General features: G+C 37.3%; 2 protein-coding genes across 2 annotated transcripts in view; one reads left to right on the forward strand and one right to left on the reverse strand.

Moving 5' to 3' along the window:
• The window catches only part of LOC150076159 (synaptophysin-like protein 1), an 84006-nt gene extending 74317 nt beyond the window's left edge, over nt 1-9689 (reverse strand). Inside the window, exons 1-2 of the mRNA XM_090387725.1 lie at nt 9534-9689; nt 3270-3335 (exon numbers count right to left, since the gene is read on the reverse strand). Coding sequence (XP_090243851.1) covers nt 3270-3335; nt 9534-9620 — 153 coding nt within the window. The 5' untranslated portion in view covers nt 9621-9689. The remainder of the gene's footprint in view (nt 1-3269; nt 3336-9533) is intronic.
• Nucleotides 9690-10170: 481 nt separating this feature from the next.
• The window catches only part of Prosalpha5 (proteasome alpha5 subunit), a 96139-nt gene continuing 88238 nt past the window's right edge, over nt 10171-18071 (forward strand). The window contains exon 1 of the mRNA XM_090387064.1: nt 10171-10356. The gene's annotated coding sequence lies outside the window, so the exon portion shown is untranslated. The remainder of the gene's footprint in view (nt 10357-18071) is intronic.

Consider the following 18071-nt stretch of genomic DNA (forward strand, 5'->3'; position numbering starts at 1 on the left):
CCTGACCTTTTTTCTTTAGAATTACTAATTGAATTAACTAAGTGACTCACGAACAGAGTCATATTGGAAGTTCTGGCGTCATAAAAAATGTTTGTAACGTAGTTTCACCGGTAAACTTGTTTGAAGTTTTCCGTGCGGGCTTCCTTTGCCATTTTTTTTCTTAATAAACAATTTATCTACTAGTCCATCAGTGATTCTAAAGAACAAAGGTCAGGTTACCCCTCCACTTTTTTTCCATGGGAGGGTTTCAATCTCCCATGGGATCCAATTTCTACTCCTGCCCAATAACACCCACCGTCTGTTTACCGAGCGAGCAACAATACAAATGCTGTTACGGCAAAGTACTTTTACCTGTAAATTTCATCGAATTTTTGCATGCTTCTCATGTAGGCTTTCTTTACCTTCGCCGTTAATTTTAATTAAAAACATAGAGAGTTACAAAATAGAAAAAGAAAATGAGTACTAACATAATATACACTGAGTGATCACTGAATTATGACCATCTACCTAATACTTTGTAGGTCCTCCATTTGCCCTCAGTACAGCAGCTATCCGACATGCCATTGATTCAACAAGATGTCGGAAGTGTTCAGGAGGTATGGCCAACCAAGCTGTGTGTAATGCGGTCAGCAATGCAGGTATGGAGGTGATTGGTGTATCCAGACGCCTGATATGCCTTTCCATAGTGTCCCACAAACGTTCTATGGGATTGATATCAGTGGAGTTCGGAGGCCAATTGATATGCTAGAAGTCAGAACTGTGTTCCTCAAACTATTCCTGCACAACAAGTGCCCGATGGCTCGGCGCATTTTCATCTTGGAAGACACCATCGCCATTCGAGAAAAAATATAACATAGCAGGGTGTACACAGTCAGCAAGCAGTTGACAATAGCAGAGACCATTGATGCATTGTTCCACATGCACCAGGGGGGATCCAAGTTCCTGCCATTGAAACATGCCCCACGCCAAATCCATACACAACCATCCACGGTGTGGAGTAAATAACATGACTCATCTGATCAGCACACCTTCCGGTCTTCTAACGTCCAACTTGCATGCTCTTTGCACCAGGCGAGTCTTTTATGCCGATGAACCTTGGTTAGGAGAGGAAGCTGTAGGGGTCATCTCCTGGTATAGCCCATACGAGCGAGGCATGGTCATGCCAGATATTGTTCTGGGTTGGCCCATGTTGTATTGGGTAGTCAACTCTTCAACAGTGCTGCGCCTATTTGCCTGTACGAGTCGTTGGACCCAGCATTCACCTCTAACATCAACCTTTCGCTGACTATTGCAGTTTTGCCGTCAGGTTGTTGTTCGATCATTTTGACGCCAGTGCTGGAACAATTTCGAACACCCCACCAGTTCAGCCGTTTGGGAAATCGAAGCACTAGCTCATCGAGCACCCACAATCTGTCCTTTATCAAAGCCCGATGAATCTTTCCTTTTACCCATCACACTCAGAATTTTACTACCTACTGAACCGCTGACACCTTATCTATGCTATGTAGGTTGACTAACTCTGCATTCTCGTACCTCATGTGGTCAATGGGTCGCATTCAGTTTTCATTGGGTTTTTTTTTTTTTTTTTTTAATTTTGTTAGTTGTTGGTGCATTGGCTTCTGTGGCCATAATGCACCTCCCAAAGGTTTTTGCATTTACCCTGATCCAAGGCGGGATTCGAACCTGCGACCTTTGGGTTGCCAGGCAGGCACTTTACCTACCCGGCTAGCCCGGTCAGTTTTCATAGGGGTGGTCATAATTCAGTGATCACTCAGTGTATGTGTACTGTACATACAAATGTATTCAACTTTTACTCCTCAATATCTTCACCAGAGTTCAATATTTTCCACATGTGACACTAGGTGCAGATGATGATAATGGAAAAACAGCTGGGGTTTTCCACTTTTTTAAAATACGTTTTATAGAATATTGCACAGCACAGTTAGTTTCTTTTTTTTTCTTCAAAAATCTCAATGCAGCATGCTAGACAGTCAAACTCCTCTTTTCACTTTTGCAATTCTTTCCCTATTTGCATCCTCTTCTTCAATGATTGCCAACCCCTCAGAAATTGATTTAAAAGTTGCAGCCATTTTCTGCCTTGTAAATGTTCTGGGAGGCTGTGGAATATCAGGTTCTTCTGTTACTTCAGAATTTAGATGCGTCTCTATTTCAATTTTCATCAGTTGTTAATTCCTCAAAATGTGAGTCCAAAAACTCTCTCACACATCAAGGTCGAGGTCCATTTTATTGCCCGGTTCAACAATTTCTTCAGTTATGGGTTCTACTGGCTCCTCCAACTCACTTAAATTATTCACAAACTGTGGACACAAGTTTTTCCACACACCACTTAAGTTTGTTTCCTTCACATCCCCTGAGGCACCAGCAATGTTTTGCATTGTATTATAAATGTTGTAGCCTTAGTTTCATCAACCAAGAACAGTTCAGTATAATTATCATATAATAATTTTCAGATAATTATTGTAATAAATACATTTTTTAAAAGTTTATTTATTTAAATCTTACAATTATGTTCACTATATGTTTGGCATTTTGTTTTATAAGGAACTCTAACTATTGACGACTTTAAGAAATTTTGAATGAATTGTGACGTTTGTTATAGCAAATGTTTGTAAACCGAGAGTTGCCTGTACTATAGTTTCTAATACCTCTTGTGTTTTAGTTTTTCATTAAAAAAAATCTAATTTTCTAAAGCAAGAGTCAACCTGAGATAGCAATTTGTGTCCCAGCATATCACACAACAGAATCTGTGATTTCTGTTTGAAGAGAATTTTGAAAGGATACAAAAAAGACATGCAAAATGGACATCCAGTCATTATAATATCAAATATTTACCAATTCTGGATGCATCTAAATAAAAAAATGGGATATACCAAATGGTTACTAGTAAATTTATTAAAAGAGTTATAAAATATATGGTAAGAAACAGAATACCCACAAATTTAGCACATTTTGAACTTTTAAGGTTTTCTTAAATTAGCATGACTTAAATTTACTAATTTGTTAGTTTATCTATAATAAAATTTCAAATTCAGGAACATTTTATGCATTTTACATTTGAGAAGGAATTCTAACAATACAATTAAAAGGATTTGATTACACACCAGGAGCCTGGTATATATTTGAAAAATAAACAGTTTTTCAGGCAAAATAATAAATTGAAATCTAAATTTTACATTTATTTATACTAACATTTCTACTCTGATGCTTTGTTCATATGATAAAATAACACAAAATAAATCCATACTTACAAACTCAATAACTCTGATAAAGCCTCTTGGCTCTTTAAACACACTAATGCTTAAATCCATGACAGTCTAGAAGGTACAAAATAAAAATAAAAAAAGTTTATAACAAATCTAAGAGACTGAGCAAATGTTGTTATTTGATATTTTACAAAATTAAAATAATCAACTAAACTTTAATCAAAAAATATAACAACCTTTCCAAGTGTTTCTACTAGTCTTTAGCCTTCTCACAAGTATTAGCATTAGTAATGGGCACATGGCACAAGGAAGCCTATGGCTTACGATGCACCAGCCAAAAAAAAGAATAAAATAATAAGAAAATTTTAAAAATAAACCATTAATAAAAGAAAAGAAATAGACAACCTATGCATTTCCCTCTTCCTGTAACTATCCAGCTGACCTTTGAATTTCTCCAAACTGTCAGCCTCTACCACCCATGTAGGTAACTTATTTCAGTAATTTATAACTAGTTGGCTAAAATAAAACTTCCTGCAATCCAGTCTAAACACCTCTCGACCATAACTTGAATTTATGGCCCCTAGTTCTAGAATCATTTATAACCGTGAAAATTTCGTCCTCAGTCATTTTACTTTTGCCTCTCAGAGCCTTAAACACTTCAATCAAGTGTCCTCTAAGGTGCTTAGTTTCCAAACTCTCCAACCCACATATTCAAAGTCTTTCCTCATATGGACACCCTTTTGCCGATCTTACCAGGCAAGTTACCCATGCTCTAACAATAGCCTTATACGTCCTTATCTCTACTATCAAATGTTTGATAAATCATCGAGGACACCATGGGCCTTCCTTGCTACCTGTCTACAATGCTCAGAGAATTTCATGTCTGACCGTATCATAACGCCCAAGTCCCTTTCCTCCACTACTGGCTTTAGTTCAACTTCACCAAGTGTATAACTTATTTTGAGGTTACTGTTCTCCAGATGTAATATCTTACACTTTGCTGGATTAATGTATAGCTGCCATTTTTCTGATCATCCCTGACGTTTATCTAGGTCACTCTGAAGAAGTTCTGCTTGACAGTGATCATTAACTACTCCACCAATCTTTACATTATCTGCAAATTTAGATATCAAGCCCTCTATCCCTTCATCGATATCATTTATGAAAATCAAAAACAAACAGTGGTCCTAATACTGATCCTTGGGGAACCCCACTTCTTACATCAACCCAATCTGAGGAATAACCATTTATCACAACCCTCTGCCTCCAGCCCTGAAGTCATCCTGCTACCCATTTAAGGATTCTCCTTCAGATTCCAACCTGTTCCAGCTTATACAGTGAGCACTCATGTGGAACTGACTATTAAGCATGTAGATAAGTTTTTCATGTGTGGGTTCTTGGGAGTACATACATTTTTTCAGGATCATTTCAAATATGTCATTTCACATATGAATTGTTTTTGAATTTGTACAGTATATACTGCCATCTTTTATCTGTTTTCAACTAACAGTTTTAATAGATGGCAGAGCAAAAATTAGAGGAGCAGGATATCATACCTATCAGTCACTGTTGTGTGATTTTTGCTTACAAAAGCAAAATTGAAGAATCTCTAGGATTCAAATGTAGTAGTTGATGAAACTGAATTAAGCGATACATACATAGATACAGAGAATATCATAAAAGTAAAAAGTAAACTGCAGCCATTATCAACCCACTACAGGATGGAAGCCTCCTCAACGATTCATGTTGAGGGAAATGGACCATAATCTGCCACGCTGGTCTAGTGCGGGTTGGCAGATCAACCGTATTTAGCAGTCGGGGGCTCGAACCCCGGTCTACTCAAAAAGCGTGTGCTACTACACTCCCGCTCTGACCACTCAGCTACGAAAGCCCTATCACTGCTTAAAAAAAAAAAGTAATGTTTCTTTTTTTCAAATTGTTTTATTTTTTTTTTAATTCTGATTTTTTTTTGACAATTTTACCATAATATTACTACACAATCAAGTCAAAATAAGAAATTAATATTTGAAAGTATTTATGCAGAATTTACATTTATACAAAATTTCATGCATAAACCTGTTCAATACAAGTTTATGCATGCTAATGAAAATCCACACACATATGACTAACTCATTCATGAAAGGGTTAAAGAATTTAAATTCAAAGTGTATTCAAAAAACATTCTTTTTATAAATTCCTGTGTGCAGATTCTTGCTGCAAAAACTAAGACAAAAAATTCATGGCTTGAAATGGAAAAAATTATGGGTTGAAAGTAATTAATTATTCCATTTTGTCCAAAAAAACAAAATGCAAATAATCATGTTATTACATACCAAAGAGTGTCATGGTAGCATATGCAGGCCTATAATTCTGAAAACACCATTCATTCCCACACATTAATTGAAACAGCCATGATGCATCAGTACAATATTTGCAAATTGTATTTAATTAACACAGGATTGCCAACAACAGAATTGAAATAATGTAATTTTATATTTATACATGAAAATGTTACAAGCCATGGTTGGGTTAGTCCAACTCCTTAAACAAAAGAGCACAACAATTATTACTCCTGCCTCATGCATATCATGGGGAAAGGTCTAATGATAATGCAGAGGGATGAGATTTCTTTACACTGTGCCCCAGTGGCTCTCAAAACTTTTGTCACATGAGTCAGTGGCAATCCCACCTACAGAATAAATGGGAGTTGTTTTTAATCTCAGAACACATTTGAAATAGGATAAGCAAAACCCAGGTCATGTGGCTTGGGAAACACTGCACTAAAATATTCACAAAGGAAGCCTAACAATTTGACGCCCACCTCATCACTGCTACATATAAGGTGTGCCAATAGAGTTCTGACTGGTGCGATAAAAAGAATACAAAGTGAAGGAGCGCAAAATTAGTTTTATTTTTATTCAAAATAATCACCATTTGACTGAATGCACTTATACACCATTCTAAAAGTTTCTGAAAAAAATCAGCATCCAAAGAGATGATGTTCAATTCAGTGCATTTGAGGTCAATTTTCATCTTGGGAAAGCAGAAGTCTACGGGTTCTAGATAGGGAGAATAGGGTGGCTGGTTGAATGCCATGTTTCATGAGAAATATCTTCACAACAAGTGCAGAATGAATGGGAACATTGTTGTGCAACTAGAATCAGCTGCCTTTCTCTTGAAATTGCATCCTCACCCAGGAAATGCACATGTATGTAGAATGCAGCATTGATTCTTTGCACGTCAGGTAAAAATTCCTTGTGAATCACACCCCATTTGTCAAAAAACATGATTGGCATCATCTTGATCCCGGATTTCTGTAAACAAAATGTTCTGGGCACTGGTGATGATTTTGAAGTCCAATGCATGCTCTAATGCTTTGTCTCTGGGTTGTACTGAAACACCCAACACTAATCTCCAGTGGCAATGCAATCGAGGAAATTTGGATTGTCTTGCAAGTCTTCGCATGATAACACTCTTCATTGCTTCTACTCATCCATGAGGCCATATGGCACAAATTTTGTATAGATCTTCATGCAGAATTTGATGAATTATCTCCTTATTCGTATCCAACTGATGAAATCGTCATTTGATCCTCAGAATGTGGGTCAAATGATGATATCTTGACACAATTTCTGAACTTTTGCAACTCTGTCCTCATTTCGAGAGGTTGACAAGCACCCACTTCTTAGGTCATTACAAACAACTTCTGTCATTAAACATTTCATACCATTCAAACACACTGGTATGGCCTAAAGTCTCATCACCATAAACAGTTTTTAACATTTCATATGTTTCTGTTGCAGCTTTTCCAAGTTTAAAGCAAAATTTTGTTCGCTGCTCCATTGCAAAACCATCACATGAACATTAATTTTACTAATGAAAACAATTATTACTTGCAAATTATCAGCCTACGGATAATATATATACCACCATCTGCTGGAGGAAGTTTGAACTACAATATAATGCTTCCATTTTTATATATTTATTTTCAAACTCATCTAACATGAATGCAAACAGCACCAATCCAGGAACTTTTTGCCACACCTTCTATGTATATTTTCTTGTGTTTGACTAATATTTATACTTTTCCCCCCAGATGTATTTTTAAATTTCCAATGACATATTTTCATAACACCTTGAAAATTTCCATGTTTGGCCATATTGAATGAAGTTGCAACCCAGGAGGATTGATGCCATTTTGTGTGGGTGTAAGTACATCTCGTTCCACTTCCATGTTCTTATCTTTTTTCTCATTATAATGTCTACCTTCTCATCATTTTTATGTGGTATAAATGGAAAATGAAGGTTACTGTTCGGAATTGGTTTTAACGATACAAAAAGAAGTTTGCTGTATTTTATCATGTTATTAGCATATTTACTGTTTTTCCCCTAACACCCTGTTTTCTATAGGACCTTAGTCCTGACAAACTACTTTTTGTAAGAGTATTCCCCACCCCCAATGGTTAGTAAGAGATTACTGTATTCTATGAGCCTTTTGACTCTCTTTCAGGATGAAAAAGCCAACTTTCTAGAGAAAAATTCCTAAAATCTTCATCCAAGATCAACTAACTTTAATACAGTGTAAAAACTTCATTTTGAAATGAAAGACACTGTTTCGCATCTTTGCTCAAAATTAACCAGAAAATTCTTTTTAAAAAAATTGTAAAATGTTTTGGGCAAATTAAAATATTCCACAGCTTAATAAACTTTCTGGAAATAGTTCCCCCATTAATACTATCAAAACCGAATTACTAGAGAAGTTGGCAGACCCAAACCAAAAATTGGAGCAAGATATATTTAATCCAATGTCCTTCTATAAATTACTCTTGTTGCTTGACTACTCTGGAGAATAAAAGGAAACTTATAGTTACACAATAACAACAATGTGAAAAATTCTTGCAGATGACAGCCATACATTGGATTTTAAAAAGGCCCTTGAAAAGGTATAGTTCTATCAGGAAGTACAGAATTTACTAACAACAGCAATGTTCATTTTAAGGAAATGAATATTAAAAATAAAAAGTCCATCTATGTATTTTAATACATAGAAGAAATTCAGAAGCGAAAAACTCTAAAAGTGCCCTTTTCTCATTTACTCTCCAGAAGGCATCAATTAAGGGTTCAAAGGGTGTTTAGGGATTTCCACAAAATCTGCTATCATTTTTATTAGTTTTTTCAATAACATTAAAGCATTCGCATTTCAACATGGAAATGTTTCATTATGCTAAAGAATTCAAATGACATATAGTTTGACATTTGTCAGTCATTATCAAAACCAGCAAATCAAATATATACTAAATGCAATTTGGCTGACATGAACAGTAGCAAATCTTCTGAGCCTTGTGTGCAGAATCTAATCATATCCTGACATGAACATTTACTCCCCAATTTTCTTTACTGTGCATTATTATTATTACTAGCCATATAGCACAAGGAAGCCTGAGGCTTATGCTGCACCAGCTACTTTCGTACAAGGTGCTACAGGCTGTAATTGCAATTTATTTGGAAGCAAATACTGCTGGTGCCATTAAAGCAAAATTTATTTTAGGCATCTGCCCTCTCATATATGGCATACGTAACTGTAAGGGGGGGGATTGCATACACGTTTTTTTTTTTTTTTTTGGCTGATGCTGTATAAGCTTGCTTTGTTGCATCATATGCCACTGCTAATATATTTTCTGAATGGAAATCAAACAGACTGCAACATAAATTACAGCATTAGCATGTAATCAATGCTTTTCTTTTAAATTAAATGTTCAAAAATTTTAAAAATCCATGTTTCATGCATTATGCACATATTATATTCCACCATCCCAACATTTCGTGTAAAACAAGGGGCATATAGGTAATTAAGTCTGAGTCACTACAAAAGTTGGTCACATTGTATTAGCAAAGGAGAAAAAAAAAATGCTGATTGAAATTATATATTTTTTCCACCCAGAAAACATTTGACTAAACACTTCTGGATATATTACAAAACATATCAGCTAAAGGTACATTACAGATGCAAAGCTTGGCATTCTCAGTAGTAACAATGAATAAAACTTGTGTTTCCAGTGAATGTTTTAATGCTGAATGTTAACTTTACATGTATTTCGAATTCGTTTTGTTCTCTTAACTAATGAACTCTAGTGTTGAAACCAGATCTGCCTCTCCACGAAGAATTTAAAATAGGCCAGATGGGGTCGGAAGGATTTCGGCACTAGACCTCACGCATTTATTACCTGAATGGTCTAGGACAAAATCGACAAATGCATTCGCGTACTATGTATACATGAGGAGGGGGAGGGAGAAAGATTGTTTACTCACTTTGAGACTCAAACGTGAGCTTAGAGAATACCTGTCTATGCCAGTCCGAACAAGGTCAAGCTCTTTGCAATGAATTTCGACTACCATATCATCAGTAAAAGTGGGGCTCACACATGGCGGCTTTTCATCCCGTCTCTCTCTCCCTCACATTTGCTTGCTGAACCGACCGTTCTTACTAGGTCAGGCGCATAGTTTACATTGACTACTAGATCCCTTAACTTACTAAGAGTTCGCCTGATGCTATTTCCGACTACGGTTAAGCCCAAAAATAAAAAGCAGCCCTTGTGCATTTCTTTAGAAGTCGTGATCGCAGCTTATTTACTGCTATAAATAGTGCAATAAAAGTATCCTAACAAACGACATACTTTATATAAATAATATTTATGTATATATTTTCATTTACGGTGAGTCTAAAAACTACATACTAACTCCAACAACTGATCCTTCTTACTTGCATTCAAAGAATTAAAACACCTCCTGTTTTTCTCAATCACGCCCACATGGAAGTCAACAAAAAAAAAAAAAAACACTCAATCTTCTAAGCACTCGGAAAAAAAAAAATAGCGCAAAAAAAAAAAAGTATAATCTCCAACCAGAGATCACAACGATTTGTCGAGCGCTCTCTGTCGGTATTCAAAACACCAACTCACTAAAAGTGCAAGTTGTGATCCTTGTGTAAATGAAAGCCGGCAGTATTTGACGTGAATGTAATTTTTTTGTTGAAATTTGTGTTTTTGGTGAAGTGCACCCAAAATTTTAATTGTTTAATAAATTACAGATTTAAGTTTCTTATTTTATATTTTACCGACAGGGCGCAAGCAAGGTGAGTTAATAATGAATGCCTGGTTATTGCTTTTGCTAGTTGACTGTTTTACCTGAATTATTACACGTAGTTCTAGAAATCAAGTGACTGGCACAATATAGTCGATGCATCGAAAAACCTACAATAGCAAATCAAGAGACAAATAAACCTGTTAAGCGGCTAGTTATACTGAATGACTGTGTTTCTTTAAAGAGCTTTACAAAAAAAAAAAAAAAAAAACGCACTGACAGTGAATATCATGCTACCGGACATTAATTCCGTAAGGGTATAATTTAATGACGAATTAAGCTATCTCCAGAAACTTCCATCCCGTTTCTTGGGATATCAATTTATTAATTAATTTTACAAAACGCTACCTTGATATGATATTTTTCACTAATTGCTTTAATAAAAATTGGAGCACATTGTTATTAGCTAACCACAGGACCCTTGGGTTTTTTTTATTTTATTTTTTTTTTATTTGGACACCTGAAGAGCATCTGCATCAAACAAACAAATTGAGTTTGATTATGTTTGATGAAATGCTTCTTGATTAAGATAGATAACCACCTTGTGTTAATCAGATTGTGAGGAACCAAATTCCAGATTAGCGTACCATGTGGTTACCACACTAAGGTAGCAGAGAATGATAAAGACCTAGGTGTAATTGCTTAGCCATACATGAAATTCCCTGTGCAGTTCAGACGGGCTGCCAGTACAACTCTCAGAGTTTTGTCAGTGATATATACAGGAATTTTTCCATCAGAGATAAAAGCTGATTATTCCATTGTATAAGGTAATAGCAAAGCCACATCTTGAGTACCGCACACAAGTCTGGATGCCTCACTTTAGAAAAGACCTGGATCTGTTGGAATGGATGCAGAGAAGAGTAACAAGATTAGTGAGGGAAACAAAAGGATATCCCTACTAGGAAAGGCTTCATTTCTACAAATTGCAGTATCTGGAAGCTAGGCACCTGTCAAATCTGATTGAGGTGTTTAAGGCTTTGAATGGATTGAGTAATCTAAATGTTGATGGCATTCTTACTCCTCCTCACACATTAAGCAGGCATAAATTTAAATTGAGGAATGATGGTTTCAGAATAGATATGCTGAATTGACCCAGACATTGCCTTTTACAAGGGAATCAGGATTTTCAAAATCCAAATCAATTCTATGTCCAACTTGACATGTATTTGCTTGTCAAAGGCCACCCCCACAGTTTAATGTTCTTATTCAAGCTAAGCAACAACAGCCTTCACACTGATGTCTTTAAAAAATAATATTTAACTTTAACTTTCCTATATTTTAAATTTATTGTGTTATATAATGCATTAATAAAGAAACACATTTTGCAAGAAAGCAAGCTTATATAGCATCAGCCAAAAAAAAAAAAAAAAAACTCTTCGCATTTCACCCATCCATTCACTCCAAATATTTGTCTGCCTTGAATTTATATAAGCTATCAACGATAGGCGAAAGGTTGTTTCAGCAATCAACCACTCTCTGGCTAAAGGCAAATTTCCGCTCATCTATTCTACAACCGTCTTTCTTCTATTCAAATTTATGCCCCCTCAGGTACAGAATCTGAGCAAGAGGAAGAATCCCATCAACATTGAGCTTGATCAAACCATTCAAGGCCTTATACACCTCAATCAGATGCCTGCACAGGTGCCTAGTCTCCAAACACTGCAATTTGCAGAATTTAAGCCTTTCTTTGTAAGAGGAACTCTTTCTTCCATTCACCAATCTCGTTACCCTTCTCTGTACTTGTTCCAGCAGCTCTACATCCTTCCTAAAATGAGGCCTCCAGACCTGTACACAGTATTTAAGGTGTGGTCTGACCATTGCCTCATACAAGGAGATAATCACCTCCTTATCCCTGCTAGAAAAATTCCCATATATCATTGACAAGACCCCATGGTCTACTCTAGCAGCCTGTCTGAACTGCTCAGAAAACTACATATCCGACTGCACAATTACCCCCAGGTCTATTTCATTCTCCACTACCCCTGAGTGTAACAGCACCCACCTGGTACATTGCTCTGGGGTTACTGCTACCTATATGCAGTATGCTGCATTTGTCAATGTTAAACTTCAGTTGTCACTTCTCAGCCCATCTGCCCAACTTTTCCTGTTACTGTTGCAGCAGTGTACTGTCATTACTGTTATTAATAACACTGCTAACCTTTGTATCATCTGCAACCTTTGACATTAAGCTTGATATACCTTCGTCAATATCATTGATAAATATACAAAACAACAATGGGTTCAACACTGACCCCTGGGGGACACCGCTAATAAAATTAGTCCACAAAGAGCAGTGTCCATTGATTACCACTCTTTCTTCTCTTACTCATCCCTCATTTTATCCATTGTAGCAACTTGTCCTCAATGCCATACTGCTCCAATTTGTACAGTAGTCTTCCATGTGCAACAGTATCAAAAGCTTTCCTAAAATCCAAGTATATGATATCAAAATTATTTTTGCATCAAGTTCGTTTGTGACCACATCATAGTATCCAAATTGATCAGACAAGACTTCCCCTTTACAAACCCATGCCGTGTCTGAACTATAAATGCAGTCGTGTCTAGATGATCCTGCAATGCTTCTTTAACCAGTGCCTCCATTAATTTCCCTGGAACAGAAGTTAAACTAACAGGCGTAATTGCTTGTGTCACCCTTTGATCCCCCCTTTGTGATTTGGGGTTACATTTGCACATCTGCAGTCCATGAGGACCTCCCCTGAGTCCAAGGAAGCTCATAATTATGGCTAAGGATTTGCTTGCTTCCTTAGCTGCCTACTTTAATATAACTTGATAGATCCCATCTACCCCAGGTGCCTTTCTTATGTTTAACTTCAACAATTTCTCCTCCACTTTGCTCTTGGTTATTACAAAATCATTTAGCTCCCTGCCAGAGTTTTTTTTTTTTTTTTTTTTTTGTTTATGTGAACCCCAAACATGAGAGGTATTAGAACCTATAGTACTTAGTACCGTGCTTGGGTTGGAGGTTGAGAAGACGAAAGAAGATATTTGTTGACATTAGAGGAATGCCAGAAGTTTGATAAACTTCTGGCATTCCTCTCCCCGAATCACTCCTCATGTGTGAATGTAGATGCAAAATACTCATTCAGTTTGTCAGCTACCTGAGCGGCGCCTCCATAGCCAGGTGGGAAGGAGCAGCAGTGCGTAGCACACGCTTCTTGATTAGACCGGGGTTCGAACCTGTCACCACCAAATACGGAGGATGAGGAAAGGTCAGGGAATGACCACCGCATATTCCCGGAGCAATATGGCCTTAGTTGCTAATGCTCCTAAAAACCAAACAACAGACAAACAAACATCAGCTACCTGAGCAGGATCCTCAACTAATATTACCACATATTACTATATCATATTTTTTTTTTTTTTTTTTTTTATATTTTGATAAATGTATTGTAGTCCTTTGTAATCCTATGTATTTTCTTTTATGCATTTAAAAACATTCTAAGAAGGGGCCCATAAGCTTCACCAGACTGCTGAAGGGGTCCATGGTACAAAAGAGGTTAAAAATCTGCTCTATATGTTTCTGGGCCATCTTTCATCCCAACTGAGCACGATTTTTCTTAGTGACTTCAACAAGGTCAAACTAATAGAACAAACTTATCTGCTAAAAGATCTAAATCTCCCAAACACTTTCTCCTTCATTTTGCAAATATATGTGATTCCATTTTCAATCTCAATTATGTCTATTTCCGCTTACAGTCTGCCCTACCCCACATACCTTTTCTGACAGAATCCCAATTATCAGTTGATTTAATCATTGCTCATCTCAGTTGTACTAATTATTCACTGTATGATTCCTTTTGATTCAAAGATGGTATTTGTGCATATGTCAGCTCTGATATTCCCTGGCAGAGACTCAGTAATTTGGAATCACCTTCTTTCGATCTCCTCTGGCTTAAAATCTCTTTGCCCCATTCACAACAGATGAATTTGACCATTCGTTAAAAAAATATCTGTTGTCAATTGTTCTCCCAACTCCACTAATCACTTGTAACTCTTTGACCTCCTCTTTAAAACTTGACTTTCTCCAGTGCAACTTTCCTAACATTGAGGTAATTTTCCTTTGTGATTTTATTGTTCACAACTCTAGCCGGCTTCCATTTTCTAGTCGCACGGACCCATCTGGTCAAGATGCCAAGGTTTTGCAGTTACTAATGGCTTCACACCGATTGTTCATTTATCTACCTATAGAAAAAATGAAGTGCTTCAACATATCTCACAGTGGGTAGCAATACACAAACTTAGGATTTCACCCCAAAAAAACTAAGGCCACTGTAATAAAATCCCAACTGAGCACAATTTTTCTTAGTGACTTCAACAAGGTCAAACTAATAGAACAAACTTATCTGCTAAAAGATCTAAATCTCCCAAACACTCTTTCTCCTTCATTTTGCAAATATATGTGATTCCATTTTCAATCTCAATTATGTCTATTTCCGCTTACAGTCTGCCCTACCCCACATACCTTTTCTGACAGAATCCCAATTATCAGTTGATTTACCAGATTGATTTACTTGACCAGATGGCAGTGATCACAGTGTGCTATTATTATTTATTTTATTTTGTTATTTGGTTTTTTTTTAGGAGCATTAGCAACTAAGGCCATATTGCTCCGGGATATGCGGTGGTCATTCCCTGACCTTTCCCCATCCTCCGTATTTGGTGGTGACGGGCTCGAACCCCGGTCTAATCAAGAAGCGTGTGCTACGCACTGCTGCTCCTTCCCACCTGGCTATGGAGGCGCCCAACAGTGTGCTGAAGTGGGATTTACTCAAAGAGGTAACTACCGTCAGGGGTAAAGGAAAGAGTTTTTGCTTCCGTAAAGGGGAGTACAGTGGTCTCAGAGAGTTTTTAAATTCTGTACAGTGGGATCAACTGACGATGTTACAAACAGTAAATTCTAAGTGGGAAGCATTCAAAGAATTAATCGTGGAAGCTACTAGACTTTATATACCGATTAAGAAATATCGTTCAAGGTTTAGGCCTAAATGGGTATCAAATGAACTAACGAGACTCGTGACAGAGAAGAAAAATGCATGGGATGCATATAAATTATCAGGTGACGCAGAAGCCTGTGGCAGATATAAGCTAGTCTGTAATCAGGTCACAAAGGAGGTTTGGCAGGCGAAGGTGGATTACGAGAAATCTTTGGCAAAAGATGCTAAGAAAAACAGCAAGGATTTCTTTACTTATATAAACTCTAAAAGGAAGGGGATGAATATGATTGGTCCACTTGACATCGATGGTTCGACTGTTGATGATCCTGCTCAGATAGCAAACAAACTGAATGAGTATTTTGCATCTACATTCACACGTGAGGAATTATTACAATTTGAAAATGGAAGAAGGTTATCAAATTGTAGCAGTGTGCTTAATGATTTTGTAATAACTGAGAGCAAAGTGGAGGAGAAATTGTTGAAGTTAAACATAAGAAAGGCACCTGGGGTGGATGGGATCTATCCAGTTATTTTAAAGGAGGCGGCAAAGCAACTAAGCAAACCCTTAGCCATAATTATGAGAGCATCCTTGGACTCAGGGGAGGTTCCCACGGACTGGAGATGTGCAAATGTGTCCCCAATTCACAAAGGTGGATCGAAGGATGACACGAGTAATTACAGACCAGTTAGTTTAACTTCTGTTCCGGGTAAAATAATGGAGTTGCTGGTTAAAGATGCATTGCAGGATCATCTAGACAAGACTGCAGCAATAATTCAAACACAGCATGGGTTTGTTAAGGGAAAGTCTTGTCTGACAAATTTGATTGGTTATTATGATGTGGTCACAAAGGAACTGGATGCAAAAAATAATTTTGATATCATATACTTGGATTTCAGGAAAGCTTTTGACACTGTTGCGCATGGAAGACTACTGTACAAATTGGAGCAGAATGGTATTAAGGGTAAGTTGCTACAATGGATAAAAGGATGGTTAAGTGGGAGAAGACAGAGGGTGGTTATCAATGGGTGCTGCTCTTCGTGGACTAATGTTATTAGTGGAGTCCCACAGGGTTCGGTGTTGGGTCCACTGTTGTTTTGTGTATTTATCAATGATATTGATGAAGGTATATCAGGCTTAATGTCGAAGTTTGCAGATGACACAAAGGTTGGCAGGGTTGTTAATGACAGTAATGGCAGTGTGCTACTGCAAATGGATCTAGATAATTTGGGCAGATGGGCTAAGAAGTGGCAACTGAAGTTCAACCTTGACAAATGCAAAGTACTGCATATGGGTAGAAGTAACCCCAGAGAAACGTACCAACTGTGTGGTACTACACTTAAGGTGGTAGAAAATGAAAAAGACCTGGGAGTAATTGTGCAGTCAGATATGAAGTTTTCTGAGCAGTGCAGACAGGCTGCTAGGGCGGGTCATGGGGTTTTGTCAATGATATATAGGAATTTTGCTAGCAGGGAAAAGGAGGTGATTGTCCCTCTGTATAAGGCAGTGGTCACGCCACGCCTTGAGTACTGCGTACAGGTCTGGAGGCCTCATTTTAGGAAGGATGTAGATTTGCTTGAGCGTGTACAGAGAAGAGCAACATGATTGGTGAGGGGAATGAAGGGATTCTCTTACCAAGAGAGGCTTAAGTTCTGCAAATTGCAGTGGCTGGAGACTAGGCACCTGCGCGGTGATCTGATTGAGGTCTATAAGGCCTTGAATGGGTTGAGCACGCTGAATTCTGATGGGATCCTTCCACTTGTTCAGATTACCAACCTACGGGGACATAAGTTCAAATTAAGAAAGGACAGATGTAAAATAGATGTGCGGAAATTTGCCTTTAGCCAGCGGGTGGTTAATTGCTGGAACAAACTTCCATCTGTCGTTGTAGAAGTTGATAGGTTAAATAAATTTAAGGAGGAACTGGACAGGCATTTGGAGGGAATGGTGTGATTTTTTTTTTTTTTGGCTGATGCTGCATAAGCTCCTACACTTGCTTTCTTGCATCATGTGCCACTACTACTACTACTATATTCTTAGGAATAACCATAAACTTGACAAATGACATAAAAACTTAAAAGAAACTGATACTGCAAACACTGAATGGAATACTGCAACGAAGAGGGGAAAACACCAACCTATAAGTTCGTGCCTCGAGTGGACACCCTAATGCCGAAGAAATATTTATGGTTTGCTCCAGGACTAATAATGACATACATGATAACAGGACACCATTCTTTAACAAAAAGTTAAATATCCTGGGACTAGTGCAGGACCCAAGGTGCTCCTCCAGGGAGGATGAAAACATGGAAGCACATACTGCACAAATTATGATGACAACAAGAATCAGCTTATTACAAGAATTGGACCCCTTCCAACAGGTGATGAAAACCAGTTACTGATGGACAAAGAAAAATGCAAATTTTCTCAGTCCACATACATGATGTGTGCTGAAGATAAAACCAATAGGCACAGGATGACCACCCAAACCCAAATTGTAGTGAAAAATGAAGCCAGCAATAGAAATGACTATCCTGCACAACAGATCACTTAGCTGCACACACTTTTTTTTTTTTTTTTACACATTACTGCCATAAATACTGTCACAAAAATAAGACTCCTGTAAAAATAGAAAATGATATCACAGAGCTGTGGGTTTTGCATCATGTGTAGTGCTAATGTATGGTTTTCTTTAACAGGTATCATCAAATAGTAAAGGAACCCAGTGAAAATGGAACTGGGAGATAGAGAAAA

The sequence above is a fragment of the Mastigoproctus giganteus genome, chromosome 13, assembly GCF_048544385.1.
Source record: "Mastigoproctus giganteus isolate SK-2022 chromosome 13, ASM4854438v1, whole genome shotgun sequence".
In the NCBI taxonomy this organism is placed as follows: Eukaryota; Metazoa; Arthropoda; class Arachnida; order Uropygi; family Thelyphonidae; genus Mastigoproctus; species Mastigoproctus giganteus.